The sequence below is a fragment of the Lonchura striata genome, chromosome 3, assembly GCF_046129695.1.
Source record: "Lonchura striata isolate bLonStr1 chromosome 3, bLonStr1.mat, whole genome shotgun sequence".
Taxonomy (NCBI): Eukaryota; Metazoa; Chordata; class Aves; order Passeriformes; family Estrildidae; genus Lonchura; species Lonchura striata.
Window position 1 is genome coordinate 110,150,197 of NC_134605.1, and position 22,434 is coordinate 110,172,630.

At 41.2% G+C, this 22,434-nt stretch overlaps 1 protein-coding gene across 1 annotated transcript in view; it reads right to left on the reverse strand.

The window, feature by feature from the left end:
• Nucleotides 1-22,434, reverse strand: part of PKHD1 (PKHD1 ciliary IPT domain containing fibrocystin/polyductin) — a 232,400-nt gene that overhangs the window by 90,563 nt on the left and 119,403 nt on the right. Inside the window, exons 47-50 of the mRNA XM_077781772.1 lie at nt 13,645-13,822; nt 12,809-13,004; nt 4,219-4,284; nt 2,347-2,466 (exon numbers count right to left, since the gene is read on the reverse strand). Coding sequence (XP_077637898.1) covers nt 2,347-2,466; nt 4,219-4,284; nt 12,809-13,004; nt 13,645-13,822 — 560 coding nt within the window. The remainder of the gene's footprint in view (nt 1-2,346; nt 2,467-4,218; nt 4,285-12,808; nt 13,005-13,644; nt 13,823-22,434) is intronic.

A 22,434-nucleotide genomic window follows, 5' to 3' on the forward strand; every position in this document is an offset into this window, starting at 1 on the left:
AAGCCAGAAATGGGAAGAGAAACATCCATAAAATGCTACAATTAAACATACATTTTAAAATTGTTGATTTCATTTTAGATTTTGGATCCAAGCAAGGGGCTGGCTTTCTTTGAACTGAAGACTCAGACACTTTTGGCAGCAAAGAAAAGCATGCAAAATGGACAGAAAATTCACCTTGCCTAACTTAATTTTTAATGCATTTATTTGAGCAACAAATGCAGTGCCCTTAGCACCCTGGTGAGGACCATGACTCTAATTTAAGACCCTGTACTCTGTTGACTCTAATGTAAGTGAGTGTCTTCACACCTCCAAACCAGCAGGACTGAAGAGGAAGAGCAGAAATAAAATAGAGAGAGGACAACCAGAAAAGGCAGAGATGTAACAAAATAGATGGTGTGATAGACAGCTTGTGTTTGTGTTCATGTTTGTGTTCTCAGGATAAAATCAAAGGATTCCAGAAAGGCAGTGGAGAGTAGAATAGTTTCTGCACATCAACCAACAAACACATTTACTCTGGCAATGGGAGCGAAGAGATTTTTATAGAATCACAGAATCATGGAATAACCTGGGTTGGAAGGGACTCACAGAGATCCCTGAGTTCAGCTCCTGGCCTTGCACAGAACAGCCCCAAAAACCCCACTGGGTGTCTCAGACTGTGATCCAGACCCTTCCCCAGCATCATTGCCCTTCTCTGCACATGCTTCAGCTCCTCACCTTTGCAGGAAACACAGAAGAGTTTTATTCATCATGCATCACAAACTCATCCTTCATCTACTCTTGATCTGATCTAAACAACAGAACTCCAAACCCTCAGCCAAACCTATTTATTTATTAATTTGTTACTCACTGTGTAAATTTGCCCCTGTTCCTATTCGTATCTATATCTGATACATGATGGTGAAAACTGGAATGTTCTGGTCTTATCTGGGCTGATATTGGTGAATTGGTCATCACAGAATCACAAAATCATTAAGGCTGGAAAAGACCTCCAAGACCATCGAGTCCAACCTGTGACTGATCCCTACCTTGTCACCAGCCCAGAGCACTAAGTGCCACCTCTAGACCTTCCTTGGACACCTCCAAGGATGGGAACTCCACTTTCCCTGGGCAGCCCCTGCCAATGCCTGACCACCCTTTCCATGAATAAATTCTCCCTGAACTCCAGCATTATCTACTCTTCAGCTCAATGTAAGTTCCCCCCAAAAGTGAAGAAAATTAATATTTTTAAAAGTACAGGCTTTGGTTTTTGTTTTTTTCCATACTTATTAGAAAATTGAAGATTAAACTAAATATATAGAGAAGGTGGATCATAATTCTTAATGTAACCTTCAATTTTATATATATATATATATATATATATATGTGTGTGTGTGTGTGTGTGTGTGTGTGTGTGTGTGTGTGTGTGTATGAAATCTCTAATGACAGAGGCCAGAGAAGCCCTAACCATGACTGAAGCTCCATGCTCAAATACCAACACAAACACTTGCTTCCACAAAAGCCATGAACTGAAACCGGGTGGGAGAGGAATAGACATGGAGCAATGTTATCCACATTCAAAATTTCCAGAAGTGGAGCTGTGACAGGTAGACAGACTTAACTGGTTTCAAACAAAAAAGGAGACAGCATCAGGTTCTGGAATATTTCATGTACATATCAAACAATATTAATTGGATCATTCAATAATTGTATCTAGAAAGGAACTCAGGACCTCATGTTGTCCAACTAAAAAAGGAGGGTCAGCTCTTATGTAAAATGGTTATCACAAACTTTTCTCTAGATTTTACTGCAAATTCCCTAATGCATTTACTAAAATCCAGTTTTCATGCAGTAATGTTGTAAGGTGAACAGGGATTTAGATGTAACTCAAGTTGAAATACAGGCCTAAGCTAAAATATCTAGGAGGCATCCATGGCAAATGGTTTGAGAAATTACCATTGATAAATTGGAATTGCAACAGCAAACACAATGGAAGGTTATGCAGAAATGTAAAATATGATCCTTGCACAAAACACAGAGAGAGATGGGTCAAGAGATGATGAGCTCTTTGTGAGCTGTGGTTCTTACAAGCTTTCTTCTGAATTAAGGTCCCTGTACATAGTCCAGCTTGAAAGTCAGCATAAGTGCTTGTGTTCATATGTATGTGAAAATGGAAAAGAATTATCATTCTCTTCCAAAAACTACATTTTTGTACTGCAGTCTGTGTGACAAGGAACAAATATGGGGTCCTGCACACACTGGAATGGCCATCAGGGCCAAGGAGCCCATATTGGAACAGAAATATAAATCCCAACGTAGGCAGAGCCCAGTACCTCCACAGAAATCAAACACCTTTCCATCCTCACGTACTTGGCAAAATGATGACGTCTTCCCCAGGGCCTGGGATGCTGCCATTGGATCCACCCCAGCCTTTTCCCACACCATTCCATGCCTCTGGGAGTGACCATTTCAAGACAGCACAAGAAGGAACTACAAAACAGAACACATAAAGACAGGATTATCATTTTCTGTAGCTGGAAGAACTACTGTTTCTTTGATAGTCAGCATCTGTGGCATCAACATCCTCCTTTTGTCACTGCTAACTATTCTCTGTTATTTTCCATGTTTAAAGAAAACTGATTGATTGAATTCCCAGGGCATGGGAATTTCCATACTTTCCCAAAGTACAAAAAATTTAAAATTATTAGTGATCAACTCTTACAAGCTTGCTAACACCCAGAAAAGCAATTTTCCCATTCCAAGGGGTGACCAAGACCTGCCTTAGAAAAGCAGCTTGACCAAGACACATAGAAACTCCTGCTCCTTCTCCAAAATTTTCTTTCTCAGGTCAATCCAAAAGAAAAATCATGAGCCTTAGGAAAATATTGGAAGAAACTGAGTTCACAAGATGCAGCTGATTGACTTGCACTTGTATTTTAGAGAGCTAACTAGCCAGGCTCCGTAAATGAATTGCCCCTAGGTTTGTTGTCCCTAAGGAGAGGAAAGGAAGCTTCCAAGGGAAAATCCTGCACTAAGTTTAGTAAATCCCAGACTAATGCAGGCAGGGCCTCCCTCTGGAGGCCTCTGCAAGCACCTACTTCTGTCCTTCCACTGTAAAGGGAATTCTGGCTGTTTTTTTCTTGAGGAAAGCTTCTTTGGGGATTGAAAATATGGGAGCAAGGACATGCCAAGATTTTAGGGGCTAGACCCAGCTCAGTAATGTTGTGGTGTACAAAAATAACCTCAGTTGTTAGCACAGGGAAACACAGAAATTACACCCATGTCGAGTTCCTTAAGTTTGGGTCTGTCTCTCCAATCACTTGTTTGTTCTGGAAGAAACACCCTGCCAAAATGTCTCTAAACCCTTTTTCCACAGAAGTGATTATTGTTAACCACAACATAGCAAGGCAGCTAATATGATGCCTTAAGTTTTAGCTTTGACATTTTTCAGATTGTGTTCTGTCTTAGCGTGTGACTCTGAACTTCATATAAAGTGTTACCAAGTTCTCCTCACAGTTCAGTTGGACAAAACAATCCTTTTCCAGCCCAAGAACCAAGAACACCATTGCAGCTTCAGGCCCAAAAATTGTGAACAACAGCAAATTAAGGAGAGAAATCTGTGAGGATGGGACTTCGTAACCTGAAATTGTAATTGGACAATTAGCCCCAATATGTAAATGGACCAAAACTTATAAAGGTGTGAAAACTCATGACCTGTCATCTCTGTTGGGTCCATCTTGGGTGGAGCCACAGCCAGGCTCTTATTCTGCCCAAGGTATATCCTTTTAAGGCTTTTCAAGAAATACCTACTTGATTCCTTTTACACTTTAACCCCTGTTCCAGGTAGCCTCTCTAAGCAACAATACCCCCAAATATCAAAATGTGGAAGTGTCCCTTGTCTCTGGTATATTTTTCTGTCTGATTAAACATGAAACTGAGCAGCAATACCAAAGTGTGGAGCACTAAAGTACTCTATAGAGTTACATTCTCCATGACTTTTCTGATCTGCTGTGGTATTTGCCAGGGAGAGTTTATAGTTTTTTATACTGTGGAATCACATATTTATCTTGAGCAATAGTAGATAGGGCTCAATAAACACCTAAATGAATACCAAGAGCCTCTGTTGGCTTGATAGATGTACAAAGTACTGAAATGAACAATAGCAATTTACTCCTGAAAAAGCCATAAAAAGAAATGGTGTGACTCCCAGACCAATGTTTTCTGACACAGACTATCACATACCTGGGGTAGGTAAAGCCACTCTTTCCTTCTCTTTCAGTGTGACCTGAATTAAGTCAGCTCCTGTGACTGAACACAGAGAATTTTAGGGAGTTACAGTAAGGCCTTTCGAATTAACACAAAAAAAAAATTAGTAAATCAATTTCCACACATGAATTTCTGACAACATTATACATTTCTTACAAAAATATTTTCTTTAAAAGCAACTAAACATGTTTTCTAAGCACTTTCTGTCTTCTTTTTTTTTTTTTTTTTAATGCATTGAGAAAGGATTAAACAAACATATTTTAATTTACAGATACAGAAGGTCTCAAGACAACTCATTAGAAACAGCTAGAAAGAAAACATTCAACAATCAGAAATTCTAGGCTGGAACTCAAATCTCATTTATCCCACTATAAATCCACAGCAGTTCCACTCACACAAGCGATATCACACCATTGAATGCATAATGTATTAACTGGCTCAAACTGCGAGATACAGCTTTTGTTTTGTAGTTCAGTTTTGATTTTTTTTTTTTTTTTTTTTTTTTCCCAAAATCTGGTATCTGAAAGCGATGCTTTAATTAGTCAGACTTTATAGACTGGAGACAGGGACCCTGTGTTCTCTGCTGTGAAAAGGGGTCAGCAGCAATTATCACAGTGGTAACCTTTGTGCCCGTGTATTGTCAGCAGGAGAAGGGCCAGAATAATGCAAATCAAAGAGGAGCAGGAGAAAGCTGCTTCAGACCCAGCTAAAATCCCACCTCCTCTTCATCTCCAGTGGCATATAAAGGCACTTCCTTTCAGTCACCAGACTGGAACAACTGTAGGTTAAAATAGAAACACTCTGACAAACAAATAAATCTCCTGTCCTCTGCCCAGCCCCTTATGGTGACCCTAAAGTGTTGTTGGAAGATTTTTCTGGGGGGTAGAAGAATTGTATCAATGAAGCCATTGTCAGAACTTTCCTCAGTTCCAGAACATGCCTGGAACTTTCCTCTGTGTGCATCAACCCACCGATGGGATTTCATGCCATATTGTAATTTACTTATTTTATCTTTAAACAAGTCTCTATACTTTTAAATTGTGGAACCCATCCTTCCCTACCTCCCTCCTTTTCTCCCAGTGCAACTGAGCAAATTTAAAATAACTGAGGTTCATTAATTTTAAGTGTTCAATAAATTAGTATGAATAATCAAAAAACTTGATTCTTTCTGATAATTACTATTTGATGTCAGTTGAAAGCACTCGATTGAGTTAGCAGCATATGCTCCTATGCCAAATGAGGCTTCCATAATTAAATAGAAGCTGATTCCATGAGGTTTTTCTCATGTCTGATTAATTAGTAATCAGGTGCCTCAGCCCTGTTCTTCAGTGACACCTTCTCTCCCAACGGTAGCTGGGATCTGATCCATGTATCAGTCAAATCAATCTGCCCCAAACCATCACACAGAGCTCACACTGAACAGCAGCATGCATTGAATGGCCACAAGGTGAACATTTGAGGAGAAAAAGATGACATGAAACTGCTAATTTAAAGCCTCTGACACAACTCTTGTGGCTTTCAGACAATACATCTGTGTGCGCTTTTATGGTTATGGTATTTTTCCTTCTCACACAGGGCAAAACAGTTGCCAAAGCTGATAAAACAGGCTTAGGAAAAACAAGACAACCAAGCCCTGACACTATCCTTTTTCACCTAAACATATTTTGTGAGGTTTGTTGGGTTTTATATGTTTTTTGGGTTTTTTTTGCTTTCTTTTGCAAACACCAGAGTGAAATTATCTAATTAAGGATGCTTGTATTTTTCAGAGAAAAGCTGTTCTAATTATCCTGAGGGGACATAAAACTTGATCAATATGGTGCATAGACCTCATAACAGGGTTCAATCCCTTTATATGGTGAAGAAAGGAACCATTAACGTTTAATTCATTACAGAGTTTTATCATTGCCATGTCCAGAGTCAGGGCAATAATAATAGTTTCTCATATTTGGGGTGTCATCCCACCAGAGAGCATGACAATTCAAACCATTTTAAGTTATTTATACCCTTGACATGAGCATAAGATTCAGGGACAGAATTCTCTCCAGAACTCTCCACATCCTTGTAACTTGTACAATTATCTACATCGATGGGGTGTGAAGTGCATCAGATGTGAATCAGCAGTGTTTTGTTGCCATTTCCCACAAATACTCCTAAAAACTGATAATGAAAGATAAAGACCTTGGGATTAATCAAGGCTACAGTGACATAGTCCTTTTGGTGGTTTTGTTTTGCTGCTGAGTGCGTTATCACTGGGTTTTGCAGGACAGGAAGAGATACAGGCACTACAGATGAAGGACATCATTAGTAAACATTGAATTAAGGTGACTCTTGGCAAGATGTAGTTATAAGGCTCCAGGGTTTAGTTGTATAAAACCTTTATAAGGCTCATCAATTTTCTGCCTTATTACAGCTCCTCCTGGATGTTTGGGCTGTGGATCATAAATACAGGCCTTCTGGATGATACTGCTGGTAACTTTTCCTGGTTCAGGGCTCCTTGAGTGAACATGAAGGAGGAAAAACTCAGTCTTTTATCAGCTTTGCAGTGACTCAGAATTTTGCCTGTGGATATTGGGAAGGGCTGAAACTAGGATAAATGGCTCCAATAGCCTGACTTACAAATAACAAGCAGCTCCATGCTATTTAACATCAATTGGACTAACATCCATCACCAGGAAATCAAAACTTTTTAGACAGCACAATCAACAACACATTGAGACACACCTCTAGAAACTGGAGAACCTAGGAAAGGGTGTTTGGTCATCCCCTGTGAGGATCTTCTGCAGGAGATACCCAGAAGTGTGATATAATGAGGACAATGAATTAGGGAGAAGAGGTGTAAAATCCATTTTATATACATATAAATAGACAGATACAATTTTATTTATATATATATACATATATATGTATATAAATGTTTGGGTTGATGGACACAGATTCTTGCTTACAGCAGATTGGCATTTGCATGAAATTCCTCCTGCAGACACTGCATTATCAAAAAATCAACCCTGACAGGATTATAAGGGCATTTCATAATTTTATTTCTGTAATTCCTGTGCTCTCTGGTTTCTCTGCTTGCACACCAGAAGGATGGGAGTTCATTCACCAGGAGAAAGTTGTTTTGTCTCTTTGTGTCTATTACAAAAATTGAGCAACTGAGAGAATGGGGCAGGGGGGGTCTCAGCCTGGAGAAAAAGAGTCCCAGGGAGATCCTATTGCTCTCTGCAACTCCCTGGAGTGAGGTTGTAGCCAGGTGGGTGTTGGTTTCTTCTCCTAGGTAATTAGCAAGAGGATAAGAGGAAAGGGTCTCAAACTGCACTAAGGGAGGCTCAGGTTGGGCATCAAGAAGAATTTCTTTTTGGAAAGGGTAGTTAAGCATTGCTACAGACTGGCCGGGAAGTTGGTAGAGTCACCACGCATGGAACTGTTAACAAAATTACTAGATGTGGCAATCAGTGCTCTGGTCTGGGTGAAAAGGTGGAGATGGGTCACAGGCTGGACCTGGTGACCTTGAAGATCTTTTCCAATGTAAATAATTTTATGATTCTATGATTACAAGGGGCATCTCTTTGCAAAGAACTGACTTTCATTTCATGGAGGTCACTGAGCAGCCCACATCAGCTCAACTGGCTCTCTGAAACAACTGATATGGGTGCATTTTATCTGGCTGGAAGAAAAGATTCATCCCTGTACAATCAGTCCTCTGTAAAGAATTAACTCCATTCTTCATGTCTTCCACCTAGGATTCTCCTTTACCCCCAAGCAATAGGGCTGCAGAGAATATCTGTGCTTATTTATTTTCTGTATTTTAATATTAGAAACAAACATTCTTTAGAGTGTTTTTCCTCCTATACAAAGCAATTACAGAAACCCACAGAGCCTAATGGAAGTGAGATCATTCTTTAGGAATCTAGAAAAGACAATAAGTATAATCAAGTTATTTTTTTAAGAACTATGGAAATTGTAAACCTGCTTCTGACACAGCAGTAATGTGAGGTTGAGCCTCAGGCTCTCTTAACAACTCACACATGAGCAGCCTGAGCAAAGTCAGCAGGATGACCCATCTGCATAAAAGTTGTGTCTACTGAAAAATGTATTTGGGATAAATAAAAAGTTTGATAATCCTTTCAGTGATGTTTTCAATAATGATGTTTTCTGTCCAGCACTTCAAATTTTAGGAAAAAAGAAAAAGCCAAGAGAAATATGGAGGTGAAGGAAGCCAATACTTTGTTCCATCCTAAAATAAAACATTTTAAACATTTCAAAAGGAAACTAAAAGGAAGCAACATCTTTCTGGTTTTTAGCCAGATCCAGTATTGCCCAGAGACCTTAACCAAGGAGCAGTACCATGCTGTGGTGCCATATGCTGAAATTTGTAACAGACTTAAAAAGCTCATCATGTTATTATTGCAATTTACAAAGGATATTTCTCCTAAAAATTTTCCCAGATGTCCCAGTAGGATATTTCTTTCCACCACCCTTGTTACAATAAGTGTTGTGTTTTTTTTGTTGTTTTTTTTTTTTTTTTTTTAATTTGATTCAGCATGGTCATATCATATCCTGAACTGTGGTTGAGCCACAGCCCATGAGTGTTTCAGGATCACGCCACAATTGCAGGCCCACAGTGACCTTTGAGGATCACTTCTCTTAACACATAGGGTGCCCAGAGAAAATCAGAGTGATGCTATGAACCATGTCAAAGCAAATCTGGTGATGTAGAAATGACTGGCATGGGATGCTTCAAACTCCCTGAGCCTCCTCTTCACCCAGAACTCAAAAGGGACATGGAGTTTCCTGTCCTTCGACTCAAATTGCTTTAAAATGGTCTGAAAAGGTGATTTTTAAAGTGGCTTTGAGGCTGTTAACAGGGTTTCATGTATGTAGATAGCAGTGACTACCTTTGTTAATAGGATCATTGCCCATACAACAGACACATTCTCTGTTACAATTATTTCTCCCCATTCAGCACCCCCTGCATTCTCCTCCAAGCCTAATTTACAGGAATTACGCTCCCAAGCCTAATTTACAAGACTCCAGCCTTCAGTGCAACTTAACTCCTTTAATCCCCTCCATACGGTCTATTTTCTTGCCTTTTGTGCCAGACAGACTTTTTTTTTTTTTGTCCCCCAAAGATAAACAAACACTTGCATGATGCCAGGCAGTTTCGGATGGAAGAGGGCATGGAGAAAGCCTGAGGAAAACTCAAAAGCAAAGCAAAACTCCTGGCCAAGGTGGCTTCATTTGGCTGCCTGCTTCTTTTGAATAACAATATCTTCTCAGTCACGGCGTTTTCCTTCCCCTTCTCCCCATTTTCTCCCCCATGCAGGCCTGAGTAAAAGGCTGTGTGAATTCAGGAGCCTGCTCATTAATGAGCTGGCATCTGATCCGTATTTCCCGACGTTAATTTTTGGATGCAATGCACCCCTGCCACTTCCCCACAGTTTGTCCTAAAAGGCTTTCTGAGGGGCACAAAAGCAGAGGGTCAAAAGTGAGTTGACCCCGGCCAGAATGTACAATTATTGCAGAGAGGTGGTACACCAGCAGCTGTCGAAACCCCACCGGAGCGCTTCCAAAAGTTGGAGGATGACTAATACGCTGGAGCTCTCCAGAGCCGCCGACTTTGGGCAGGAAGAATTATGGCCCTCCCGAGCAGCTGCAATAATTGTCTTGCCATTGTCCCCCGGCCCTCCCTCCGCCACCCCCTACAAGTGCCCATTGTGGCCGCGGAGTCAAGTGATTTTATGCTCGGGCTGATGCTGTTTGCGCCCAGCTGCCCGAGCGCTGACACACGAGCCTGGAGAGGGGGGACCGCGTCTGCTAGACGGGGCTGCGACATACCAGACCTTTTACATAAGTCAAACAGGAACAAATGACTCTTTATCAGCCCCTTCTCCCTTTGAAGTGGCGGCTGCTTATGGGCCCTTACAGCTTTTCCTCCTTAGCCCGAGCAAACATCCTCCTTTTGATATGCTACATGCTCATTATCTCTGCCCCATTTAATGATTTTTGATTGAAGGGTGGCAGCGCAGTTGCCAAGAGGTAGTTAAAGAGGCTCCACGCAGTCAGGACAACAAGAAAGGCTTTCCTTGTGCAGCAGCCTAAATTTGGAGTTTCTTAACAGTGTGTTCTTGTTCTTAGCAGCAGATAAGGGCTGAGCGTGAAATTCTTAATTAAGCAGTAAATAGAGAGTGGGGTGTCAGCAGATGCAGCCTGTAGCCATGGAGACCAAGTCTGATGAAGGAGGGAGCTAAGATTCAACGCCGGCCCCGGGCTCGGGCATGACTGACAGCTGAAGAATCCGACAAAGCTTGTAAAAGGCATTAATTAGTTGGCTAATTATTTCATATAGTTAAATGTAAATAAAATATTATATTAAAAAAAAAAATCTAAAATAGCCAACTTGCAGAGTTGGGCAGGAAAATGTTCTGATGGCCAGACCTTCTAGCCTTGTCCTCTCCAGGTGGGTGGGTGGACTGGTGGGGTTTTAAAGCCAGAAGGGACTATTGTGGCAGCTTTCTCTGACCTCCTACAGAGCATGAATCTTGCCTCATGAGGTTTCTAATAGCTTCTCGCAGAGCTGGAGCATATTTCCCTGAAAAGACAGCCAAGCATCTTCTAAGGACCCTGAGTGATGGAAAGTCCACCACATGCCATGAATCTGCTCTGCTGGCTAATTATCCTCACCCTCTCAGCCTGCACAGCAGAGGGAAGGAGATAAATCCCACACCAGGCCAGGAATCAGCTTTGTTTCAAACTTTTACCCTACACCAACAGCACAGATATTAGGTACCTGACACTGAATTATTGATCTCACTCCTATAAAAGTCCTCGCAGAAAATGTTCACAGCATGAATTATACATGTTAAGTGTTTTTATAAATTTCCCCTCATGTATGTTGTATTATTGTTTCTCTCTCTATTAAAATGAGGAACCACAACAAGCTCTTCATGTAATAAAAATCAAGATGAAAGTAAGGCAAGAGAAGGACAATAAAGTCTCTGTGATGCAAGAGTGACATATGCCAGCCAGACCACTTTTGTCCCAGTCTTCCCAAGACTCTCGTCTCCTCTATTTTCAACAGCAGAGGCCAAGCTACAGATGCCATCCTCTGAGCTTTCCCATGCTGCTCTGACAGTGCAAATCAGGATATGCAAACTGAAATGCAGCCATCTTTTATATTTGAAGGAACAAATTTATACTGTTAGTAATCAGAAATAATAAAACATTTTTCTTCTTTCAGTAAAGACTTGACTTGATCTCTGGTAAGGCTTAGACACAACAGCTAAATTTGCAGTAGCCAGTCTACACTTGAACTGTATTTAAATAGGACACAGACCTAAAACCAGGACCCTAATAATCTACATGGTTATAATGCTGGCCAAAATCCTGGCACAGCTTTGGCCTAGAGCAGGCAGACTCCCAGATGGTGCCCAGTACACCAGTACAGTTTGGGATTTAGCAAGCACAAGGATCTTTTGGAATTTGAAGCCTGCGTACATCCAGCCCATTTTTAGAGTTAAAACATTAAACACAATCTATGCTGTGGCAGTTGCTGAAGGACCAGATGTGGACAAAGGAAGTGTGATCCTCAGACTGAGATTAAGTTTTGGTTTCCCCAGTTCTCCACAAATGAGATTTTCCACACTGGTTGATTTTTGCTGTTGCCAGACCAAGCTCAGTGGATTTCCTGCCCTCATTCCAGGCGTGTTTTCCTCTCCACGGTCACAATGATTGTTCTAAGGGTAACCTACATGAAAAAGCCATTTGCATGCCATCTCAGTAGTGCAAAATCAAGAGAAATTTAATAAATTTAATGGAACAGAAGAGAATAATAATGTGTTAAAATTAAAATCATCATCTTTACTTTCCTGGTATATGGCATGAAGGAGAAGCTAATCTTCTCAAAGGCACCAAAATATACTTGTGATTGCTAGTTCTGCTGCTATTAATAAAGGCAACAATCATTACCTTGCCTTTGACATATAGAGCTTAAATATTTATAAAATTATTTACTTGAGAATGGGAATTATTAAAAATGTCCATTTCTTAAAAAAAAAAAAAAAAAAAATCCACCACACTCCATGATCTCATGTACAAAGTCACATAGACAAAGGTTTAAGATGTCTTTGGAAGTTTCCAGCCCTAGAAAAAATTCTCTCCCAGTATTCTTACTGCCTTCAGCAGCCTCAGCCTAGCAAGATGACCACATTTTATTAATGATACCTGTGATGTAGGACTAGCTTACAGCAGAGGTAATTAGTGGAATTTAATGTCTTTACCACTCAAAAAAAGCCAATTCAAATACCACTGATGCTACATCACCCATTATTTATGGCACATTCCTATTGTTGCTAGGTTAGGCATCAGGTAGATCAGTTAGGGATGAACCTGATGTGTACAAACCTATTTGATCAGCATTTTGAAGGACTTCTCACTTATTGAAAGGCTATTGAAAGCTAGCGTTGAGTAGATTTGGGGTTTAAATCATTGGGGTTTAAATTAACGAGACATCAGCTCTTTCACCATTCTTGATCACAAATGTGGATTGCAGCCCCCACACTGCACTTACCCAGATAGGTGAAGGTCCCCAGCTTGCTGTCAAGATGCCAATCACAGCTCCTGTGGTGTCCATACAAAGGTACCACCTGGAGTGACTGTCCCCTCCTTGTCCCACAGGACACCACAGCCTCCAGATAGGCAGGAAGATCCTTGTGTTCCACCAGCAGGTAATTCCCAGCCTTGAAGTTGCTAAATGTCACTGAATACTAGAGAAGAGGGAACCAGAAGAAACATGTCTGAGTCTGTGATTAGAGCTCCATGGAGTGCAGCATAAAGGGGTAAGGAGGGTGGTGCTCCTGAGAGGCAATATGTGTTGAAAACAGGAAAAGACATGCAAAACTAAGCAAGAGGTGATGGTAAATGCAGAAAAAATCAACTCCCCTTATCACCTTTGAAAGGTGAGGAGGATCAATGTCTTCTGAAAACTGTGCTTCAACATGTCTTAAGGCAGTGAAAATCCTGTTGGCTCCTAAGCACCACATTGAACTTTCACCTGAGAGATCCAAAATCATCAAGTGTCCATGGCCAGGTGGGATAGGGCTTGGAGCAACCTGGTCTGCTGGAAGGTGTCCCTGCCTATGACAGGGGTTAGAACTGGATGAGCTTTAAGGTCCTTTCCAACCCAAACCTTTCTATGATTCCATGACGTTCCTGCTCCAGGTGACTACTGAGAACTTATCTAAGAGGTAAGAGAGAGCTTATCAGTCATCTTATCTAAGCCTATAAATATAGACTTTCTCAGTGCACTTAACTCTATTTGTTTTTCTCTCTGTTCATCCAAAGAGATGAAAGCATGATTACCTCTTCCAGATATAATTTTGAAATTATAAAACCTTTCCGTGTTACCTGGAGCTGTTTGCTGACCAAAGGGTTGTCAAATGTCAACGTGTAAGTCTCTTTATCCAAGAGAAGAACCATCCAGCCATGCAGGTTTGATAAAGTATCAGGGACATAATTGACTGTGTTTGACTTATTCTTACTGTCAGTCACAGTTAAATTATATGGAATGTCTGGAGCCTCTTTTCTGCAGGAAAAGAAAAAAAAAGTAATTACATTTTTACATTGAACTCTGTTATTCTGCAGCCTGTACAGTTCTATTTTTATTTGAATTACAGTAGCTGTGCTGGATCTCCCCTAGAATGTGTCTCCATTTTTGTAATTCTTTATAAATGCCATAAGAAACAATATTTTGCTCCAAGTGCTGTAAAAAAAGAAGAGAAAAAGAGAGATGCAGAACGTAGGAGTAAAGAAAGAGGAAAAGAGTAGAGCAGGGGCAACAGCCAGGGTACCAATTTCTACATTGCCAGAGTAGTTTCCCCCCACCAGACTCATGGGCCTCAGATGCAAATTTTAGGATCTTCATGAAATTTGGTGGAGTCTTATTAGCCTCAGCCCAGGCTGGGTGGGGTTTGGAGTAGCCTGGTCTGGTGGAAGGTGTCCCTGCCCATGGCAGGGGATTGGAATGAGGTGATGTTTAGGATGCCTTTCAACCCAAACCATTCTGTGAATCTGTGATTATTCACTCCCAAATGAGTGGTCAAAAGTTTCAAAAAAATTCCTGTGTAATTCAAAGAGCTGGTCTCTGCCTGCAGTCAAAGCTGGGGCTGCTGAGAGCTGATTAAATTCTTCACAAAATTGGTGAACTTTTAGTACAGCAGGTCTTCTGAGCATCCAAATGAGAACTCAACCCCCTTTTTCACTAGAACTTGGCCCTCCTAAATTCTGACCAGTCTAGTCAGGAGAAAAAACCCTCATTGAACAGATCAACATTAGCACTGATATCATGAGGAGTCATAAACCCTTTAGATTTAAGGTTGTAGTAGATTCCTCTCAGTTTTGGCATTTGAGATGACAATAAGCTTTAAAAGTCCCCTCTTTTAAGCATCCCTTGAATAATATTTCTCAATATTTGAAGCATTATCTTACAGCTACACATCTTAGCATATTATCTAACCTCTCAGACTGGATATGGCTTACTAACCCAAGACACTGCTAAAACTCATGTCATCCTGCAATTTGTCAGTATTTGCAATTTTTGGTTGGTTTCTTGCTTTTTTTTTTTTTTTTTTTTTTTTTATCCAAGTGCTTTGGAGATGATGCAAAATCACCAGAGCAGTCATCCCAGATATACTTTTCTCTTTTAAAATCAGTTCAGGGATTTTAAATTTTGTTGTTGTTGTTGTTGCTATTCTAGTGTCTGTCACTTTGTCAAAGCGCTTTCTGGTTACCCAGAAACATTCAGCTGAGAAACAGCAGTGGCAAAGAGAAGTGTGAATCAGCAAAGAATCACTCAACCAGAAGATATTGGCAGACCAATGAAACTGGAAGGAGTTTATAAGGCTTAAACAGCTTTTGTACCACTAATAAACCTCCTGTTATGGGCATTAACTGGACCAGGATATTAGGCTGCTAATTAAGCAAGTAAATGACAACAAGCACATTATTGCCACAGCTATCAGCACCTGCACAGGTATTCTAGCAGCAGAAGAACACCACACATAATGCAAAATTCTCTTGCACATCAGAAGGAGTCTTATTGAGTTGCAAAGATGCCCAGTGTCACAGCAAGTGACAGACACTCAGACCCATTCTCTCTGCAGCATAAATTCACATGATTTTACTCTTTATTTATTTTAATTTTCATCGCCAGAGGATTCTGAAGAGAACAGCTTGAATCACTTTTACTGGGGGACTCTCTCCAGTACTTCCAGGAGAAGTAAAGACAGAGAAGAAAGCCTGGAAAGGACAATCCTTCTGGGATGCAAGTCTAACCCATTAGAAAGTTATGTGGCAATTCCACACCAGCCATGTAGCTACAACAGCTAGTGAATAGGAATGTGAATTCACTGACTAGTGCACTAACTGTGAATCCATTTATGTTGGAGACCAATATTTAGAAGACCCCAAATAAATATCTTAAACTGCAGAGTGAACTTCCAGATGGCTGCAGTGAAGTGAAATGCATCTTTTCCTGTGTGTCTACTTATAACAGACAAGTTATAGATTCATAGAATCATTTAAGTTTGAAAAGACCTCTGAGATCATTGAGTCCAGCCATTTACCCAACACTGCCAAGGCCACCTCTCAACCATGTCCAAAATGCCACATTTACATGTGTTTTAAATCCTTCTAGGCATGGAGACTTAACTTTATTTTTAGAGAGTTATGAGCACCACTGCCCCACGAAGCCCATTTCAATGCCTGATCTCCTTTTCCATGAGGAAATTCTTTCTAATACTCAGTCTAAACCTCTCCTGGTGCATCTTAGGGCCATGTACTCTTGTCCTGTGCCTTGTTCCCTAGGAGCAAAGCTTGATCACACCTCCACACTCCGTCCCCAGTTGTCCCCTCCTGTCAGGGAGTTGTGCAGAGCCAGAAGGTCCCCCCTGAGCCTCCTTTTCTCCAAGCTGAGCCCCTTTCCCAGCTCCCTCAGCTGCTCCTGGGGCTCCAGCCCCTTCCCAAACTCTGTTCCCTTCCCTGGACACGCTCCAGCCCCTCAATGTCCCTCTTGTCATGAGGGTCCCAGAGCTGCCCCAAGGCTGGAGGTGTCCCAGCAGTGCCAGCACAGGGGACAGGCACTGTCCTGTTCCTGCTGGACACACCAGTGCTAGGACAGCCCAAGTGCCATTGGCCTCTTGCCCACCTGGGCACACCTGGCTCACGTCCAGCTGAAAGACTGTTCATGACCCAGGAAGGAAAAGGAGCAGGAGATATCTTATGGCCTCGATTCTCTAGGATTTTCTTGACCTGGAATGTTGTGTCATTGTCTTTTACATGCGTTGCTTGAGGTGTTGCCACCCATAAATTCATTTCCAACTCCTGACAGACTGCCCACAACCACACCAAAAATTTGGGGAACCTAGAAAGCTTCTCAGCTCAGTGTACAAGTTAACCACTGCAAGGACACAATAAGCCTGAGATACATCCCCTTGAAAGGATGTCAGTGTGTTGTTTTTTTAACCCCCATGCCAAAAAGGCACCAAAATAGAAGTACCCTACTAATGGAATTACCAGCCACAATTAGCACCATTTCCATTTGCCCTAAATAGCCAGTGATTTCACTGTGCCCTAAATAGCCACCAATCTACCTCTCATTAATGTTAATGAAGTAGAAGAGTGCTGGCACACAGGAGTATTTCTAATTCAGAGGATCTGAGGGAGCCTGAACGCATCATTACGTGGAGAGCTTCATTATCAGAGGAGAGCCTTCCCCTGAACTTCTCCTGGCTTTATTTGAAAGAAACTAGGAGGCAATGGTCTTAATGCAAAATTAACCCTCCCTTTAAACTGCTGGAAGCCTTTACAAACTGTAAGGGGGGAAAAAAGGATGACTCATTGTAAAGGCTGTATTTTTATATCGAAGCAGGTTTCAATTAAGGAGCAATTTGCTTTAGAAATATGGCAGGATTACAGAACAGGGCTTTACAGTCTAAGCCACAATTCACCAATTGTGACTGTATAAACTGTTATATAATTTAGCTCAAATGCATTGTGCAGAACTGCTCGACAGATATGAGCCACAAAGGATTTGTTAAGCCAATCAACAACATGGAGTAGAACAAATATTAACTCTCTTGTTTATGTTTACCATTAACTTATTTATCCTAAGGGTCCATATCTGTGTGTATGAAGGCAGGCACTCTGTTTAGCTCTAAATGCTTTATGTTTGTGTAATAATCCATTATGATTATCCCTCTTCAAAAACAGGAAACAATTTAGCATTGAACTTCAAATGGGACACCAAATGTTTATATCAAGAGTCCATGTTTATTGTTGGCCAAAGGGAGGCTAATTCCAAATTATAACCATATCAAACACTTTACAGGTTTAATCTTGGGCCCCAGACCAGTTGACTTTATTTTAATTGCCAAGAACTAAGAATTTTCAGCTGTTTTTACTAAATGTGTGTATCTTCGTTGATATACCAAGCTCATTATTCAAATCTGTCTTTTATTATGAATCCTTAGTAGCAGCAATTTTTTTTCATGCATGAGTCTTTTAGGAAATAACCAGATCTTTGACCCTGATCCTGAGTCACCACCCTGGGCTGAATTTTATGTAAAAGAAGAATTGAGATGGTTTCCCAGGAAAGAAAGGGTTGTGACTGACAAGCCAAGATAGATTCATTCAGAGTAGAATTTCAGTTTGCTATGCCTGACTTCCAAAATCCCCTGTGTTCTTAAAACATTTCCCCAGATCCTACAGTTTACAAGGTGATGTTTTTAGGAAAACTAAAATCAGATAGAAATCCTGAGTTGGAAAGTGATTGGTAAACAAATGAATGGTTCAAATATCTGCAGTGAGAGCATAGCAAAGACCAGAGGAGGACTTCTTGGTCACTCCATTTTTCCCACATCAGGTAGAGTTCTGAAGAGTCCCTGGAAACATCCAATGCCAGGTTGGATGTGGCTTGGAACAACCTGGGGTAGTGGAAGGTGTCCCTGCCATAGAAAGGGGTGGAATTAAATTATCTTGAAGGTCCCTTCTAACCCAAACCATTCTGTGATTTTTAGGATCAATATGTTGGTTATTACAGGGAGTCCCAGCTGATGCACCTGGCTCATAAGAACCATCCGACAGACTTACCAGATTTCTCCTTGCCAGAAAAGAAAGCTTAGGGCCAGCAAACCTTGCCTCAATGCTAAATTTATCTCCCTGCACTTAGAAATACCTCCGATGATGATCAAGCTGGGAAGAGGCTTAAAGAAATGTCTTGCATACTCATAACACTGTGCAGGATCTGGCTTTGCTGCCCGCACCCCTGCCTGCAGGGTGAATGGAAAGGTGTCCTCCACTGGGAAACAAATTTCTCTTGGTGGGATGTCTGAAATGCCAGAAATGCAGCAGAGTAAAAGCTGAATCTCTAAAGCTGAGCTGATGAGTTGGTAACAGAACAGTCAATAATTTAATCTTTGCCTTCCATGTTACATCACAGGAGCCCTCAGAGGATGTGTTTTGGGGACAAGTGACTGTGTAAGCTACCCCATGTGTGGGTACAATCATGTACATGGGGAGGACACATGGCCAGAGAGTGACTGAGGACATTGAGAGAAGAATCGTGGTTGTCAGGGTGTTTCACAGCAAGGAGACGTTCAGCTGTAGGCATCACAGAGAGTAAATATCAAAGGAAAAGCAAAACTAGAGTAACCATCTGAACTCTCTTCACAATTCAAACACACAGAGGCAGGGGGACACCAACCTATCAGCAGTGGCTGGGTTTGCAGCAGAAATGCATCACACAGAGAGGATGTTAGAGCTGACTTAGGAATGAAACCTAAAATGTTAATCTTCTGCTCTGCATCAGAAGAGGGAGAAAATAAAAGGCTTGAACTACAAGACTGGTGCTGAGCAAGTCCAAGGCTTCCCCAGTGAGAAAAGGAAAACAAATTAGAGGCACCAAGAGGGAAACTCCCTTTTGGCAGACGCAGCCACCAAGTGTTTGGAGTCCCCTTGGCCGCAAGGTGCTGCCAGGCTGCAGATTATTCTAATGCTCTCCTCTTGTAAAAATTATGCATAATGTGAAGAAACTTTGAAAGTCACTTAATCATGTTATGACAATTTTTTAATGAAAATTTGTTTTAATATTAATAGAGATTCATAGTTTCATGATAATATGGGTAGTGGTGGCATTTGGAGCAGCCGTTTCTAGCCTGCAGCCATGCTGTGCTGTGCCATAGCATAAGCTGTGCTTCAGACTACTCAATAACTTTCTCACATATAAATTTATAAAGACTTTTATAAGGTCCAATTACATTTTTAAAAGACATAAAACCCCTCTTTAAAGTGTGCTTACGTGACACATTAGTTTAACTTTCAACTGGACTTTGTGTTGAAGGGTTTTGTTACAGCAGTGCTAGCTTGGAAATGGATCCCCATTTCCCTGGAAGTTGTTAAGTGAAGTAGTTCAGGACAGAGAGTCACAAAATGTTCAAAATAGTAGTTCTCCTTTTCAGAAAAGAGCTTCCATACTTTTTCTGTAACAAAACACTCTTTTTCTCCCAGACACATAGTTTATTTTGGGGAAAAGTGTCAATACAACACATGCATCTTGGTAAATTAAACAGCACAAAGATAAAGAGTCAATTGCCCACATTGTATGAGTAATAATTAAAATTGTTCCAGATATTCTTTTAGCTGGCACAAAACAGCCCTATCCCTGACAGCTCCCAGGCAGGGGATCTTTCCTAAAGGTTAATGATTATGCAATATCCCTGATGTTTTGGAGACTGAGATGGTTACAAATATGGCCATGTCCAATCCTTGCCAGTTCCTCCTGAGGTTGGTGAGATAGACGTTGTCATACTAAGTCTCCCCTCTTAAACTCCATTATTTGCCTCAACCTTCAAGATTTTTGGAGCTGGAATCCCATCCCTGAAATTTAGGATAAGTGAAAAAAACCACCATCTCAAGGCTCTCATGCTTTTTTTTGAGGAGCACAGAAAATTCATGTTGCAGACCTGAAAGGTCTCTTATTCCGTGGCCTGGTAGAGCACAATAGAAAGATTTCTTCCAGAGAGATTAACTCTTTTCTTGACAGAAACTAAGGATAGCTAAGCAGCAGTGCTTTTGTCTTTTTATTGTGGTGAGATTAATCCAAGAGGAACTTGTTAGGAAATTTTTGCCTGTCACTCACCTATCTTTATTCTCTTTACTCAACCTCTGCCAATTGCTCCTAGTCATGTTTTGCTGTGTTAATACCAAACTATTCCCTTTTTATTGCAAACACTCTCCAAATACATCTGGACAAAATTCACCCATTCTTCTTCTCCCGCCCCCTCATCCTCTGGTCATGCTGTAGATATTTTAATGACTTTTACTCCTCATCCCCTCCAGCTCCTTTTATTCCCCATCCTGGTCCTCTTCCAGGTTCCTTTTGGAGCTCTATCTATCTGAACAAAGCCTTCTTGACTCACCACACTCATTTGGCTGGATCTGACAGTCTTTCAACTTAACATGACGGTGATTTGGCTGCTGGGAGCTGCTGAGGAGAGAGGATCTGGAAGCAGCACAGAGAGGATGCTCACAGTCCCTGGGGTTACTCTGCTGAGTACACAGTCCTCAGGAGGACAGGCTAACAGCTGGCTTCTTCTTCTCAGACTGCCAAGAATCTTTGATGCAAATTGACTCCCAGCTCATGCAGACCAATCATAAAGAAGGTAAATAAAAGGTACTTGCATGAAATAAAACCTTCATTGAGAAGTCACTGATATGACTAATCATCGAATCTGGAATGATTTAGATTGGAAGAGACCTTAAAGCTCATTTAGTTCCAACCCCTTGCCATGGGGAGAGATACCTTCTACTAGATCAGGTTGCTCCAATCCCTGTCTAATCTAGTCTTGAGCACTTCCAGGGAAATTCTCATGCAGTTTGCTGGAAAGACAAAATTTAGGTCCGGTTAAGTCTCCCAGAGTTAACAGCAATGGTGCAGATGAACTCCTGCTTGTGCTTGTTCCTTACCCACCTTTTGATGCCAGGAGAAACAAGGTATATTAAATATCTTAACTGTCATGAATTATTAACAATTACATCATGGCAGTACCCAAATCACTCTACAGGACCCAAATCACTCTACAGGACCCAAATCACTCTACAGGTAACATTTAGAGAAGCTCCATCCACCCACACAGCATCAGCCCAAAAATCTTGCAGCCCATTCCATCAAGGTAAACACAGACTAGAAAGGGAATTAATTTCCCCAAGACCTCATGGTTAACTGCTCAGGAAAGACACCAAGCAGTTTTATTTTGCCTTCTACCCATTATTCTTTTAGTTACATCAGAATTACTCCAAGCCCTTAAATTTTTGCAGACTTTTGGTTTCATTACAAGACACAGTAATCACATACAAAGCCTCCAGGTAACTCAAAGTCTTATCGTTTTCTCCTTCAATGGAAAAGCTGATTAGTTTCCTTCCTGTTTGGGAAGGGGTTGAGGTTCTCCCCCCCCTAATTCTAAAACATTAATTATGAGACAGACATGAATAATTAACAGCCCTCTGACAGAGCACTTCAGGATTTCTGCTGGTGTACTACTAACCTGAGACGGCAAAAAGTGGATAATTGTTCAGAGTTTTACTTCAAAAGGAGAGGGAAATACTGAGCAGGGGACTGGGAAGGGAAAATGAGCATGGCAAGAAAAGCAGGAGTGATATTTAGATCTCTAAAAGTATTTTTCACCCTTTTTCTTATGTCAGAAATTTGCAAGCATCCTCCCTTTGTGATAGAAGTTGTGGCACTTCTTGCCTGAACAGCATTCCTCCACTGGATCCCCTTAGCTGCCAGCTGGTGAAGGGCAGGGAAAATTCCAGCTTGGGAAGACAAGTGAACTGGGAACTGTCCAGCCACCAAAGGTGATAGGAATGATGTGGCTGTACCCCAGGACTGGATTATTATTAGAGCTCTTTCTAATTTCCCAAGCTATCAAATACTTCAGTGTGAATGTCAGATTTGACACAGCATCTCCAGGAGATCCTTGTCCTTCTGCCATGGAGTGACAGGCCAGGGGAGATAGCACAGCAAATTAATAGATGCCACTGACATCTCTTTAGTTTAGGACTAAGCAGAGAGGCAGCAGTCCTGGGACTGACCTCAGAGCAGCAGCAATCTCAGAATAACACACAGAAGCAAAACCCATG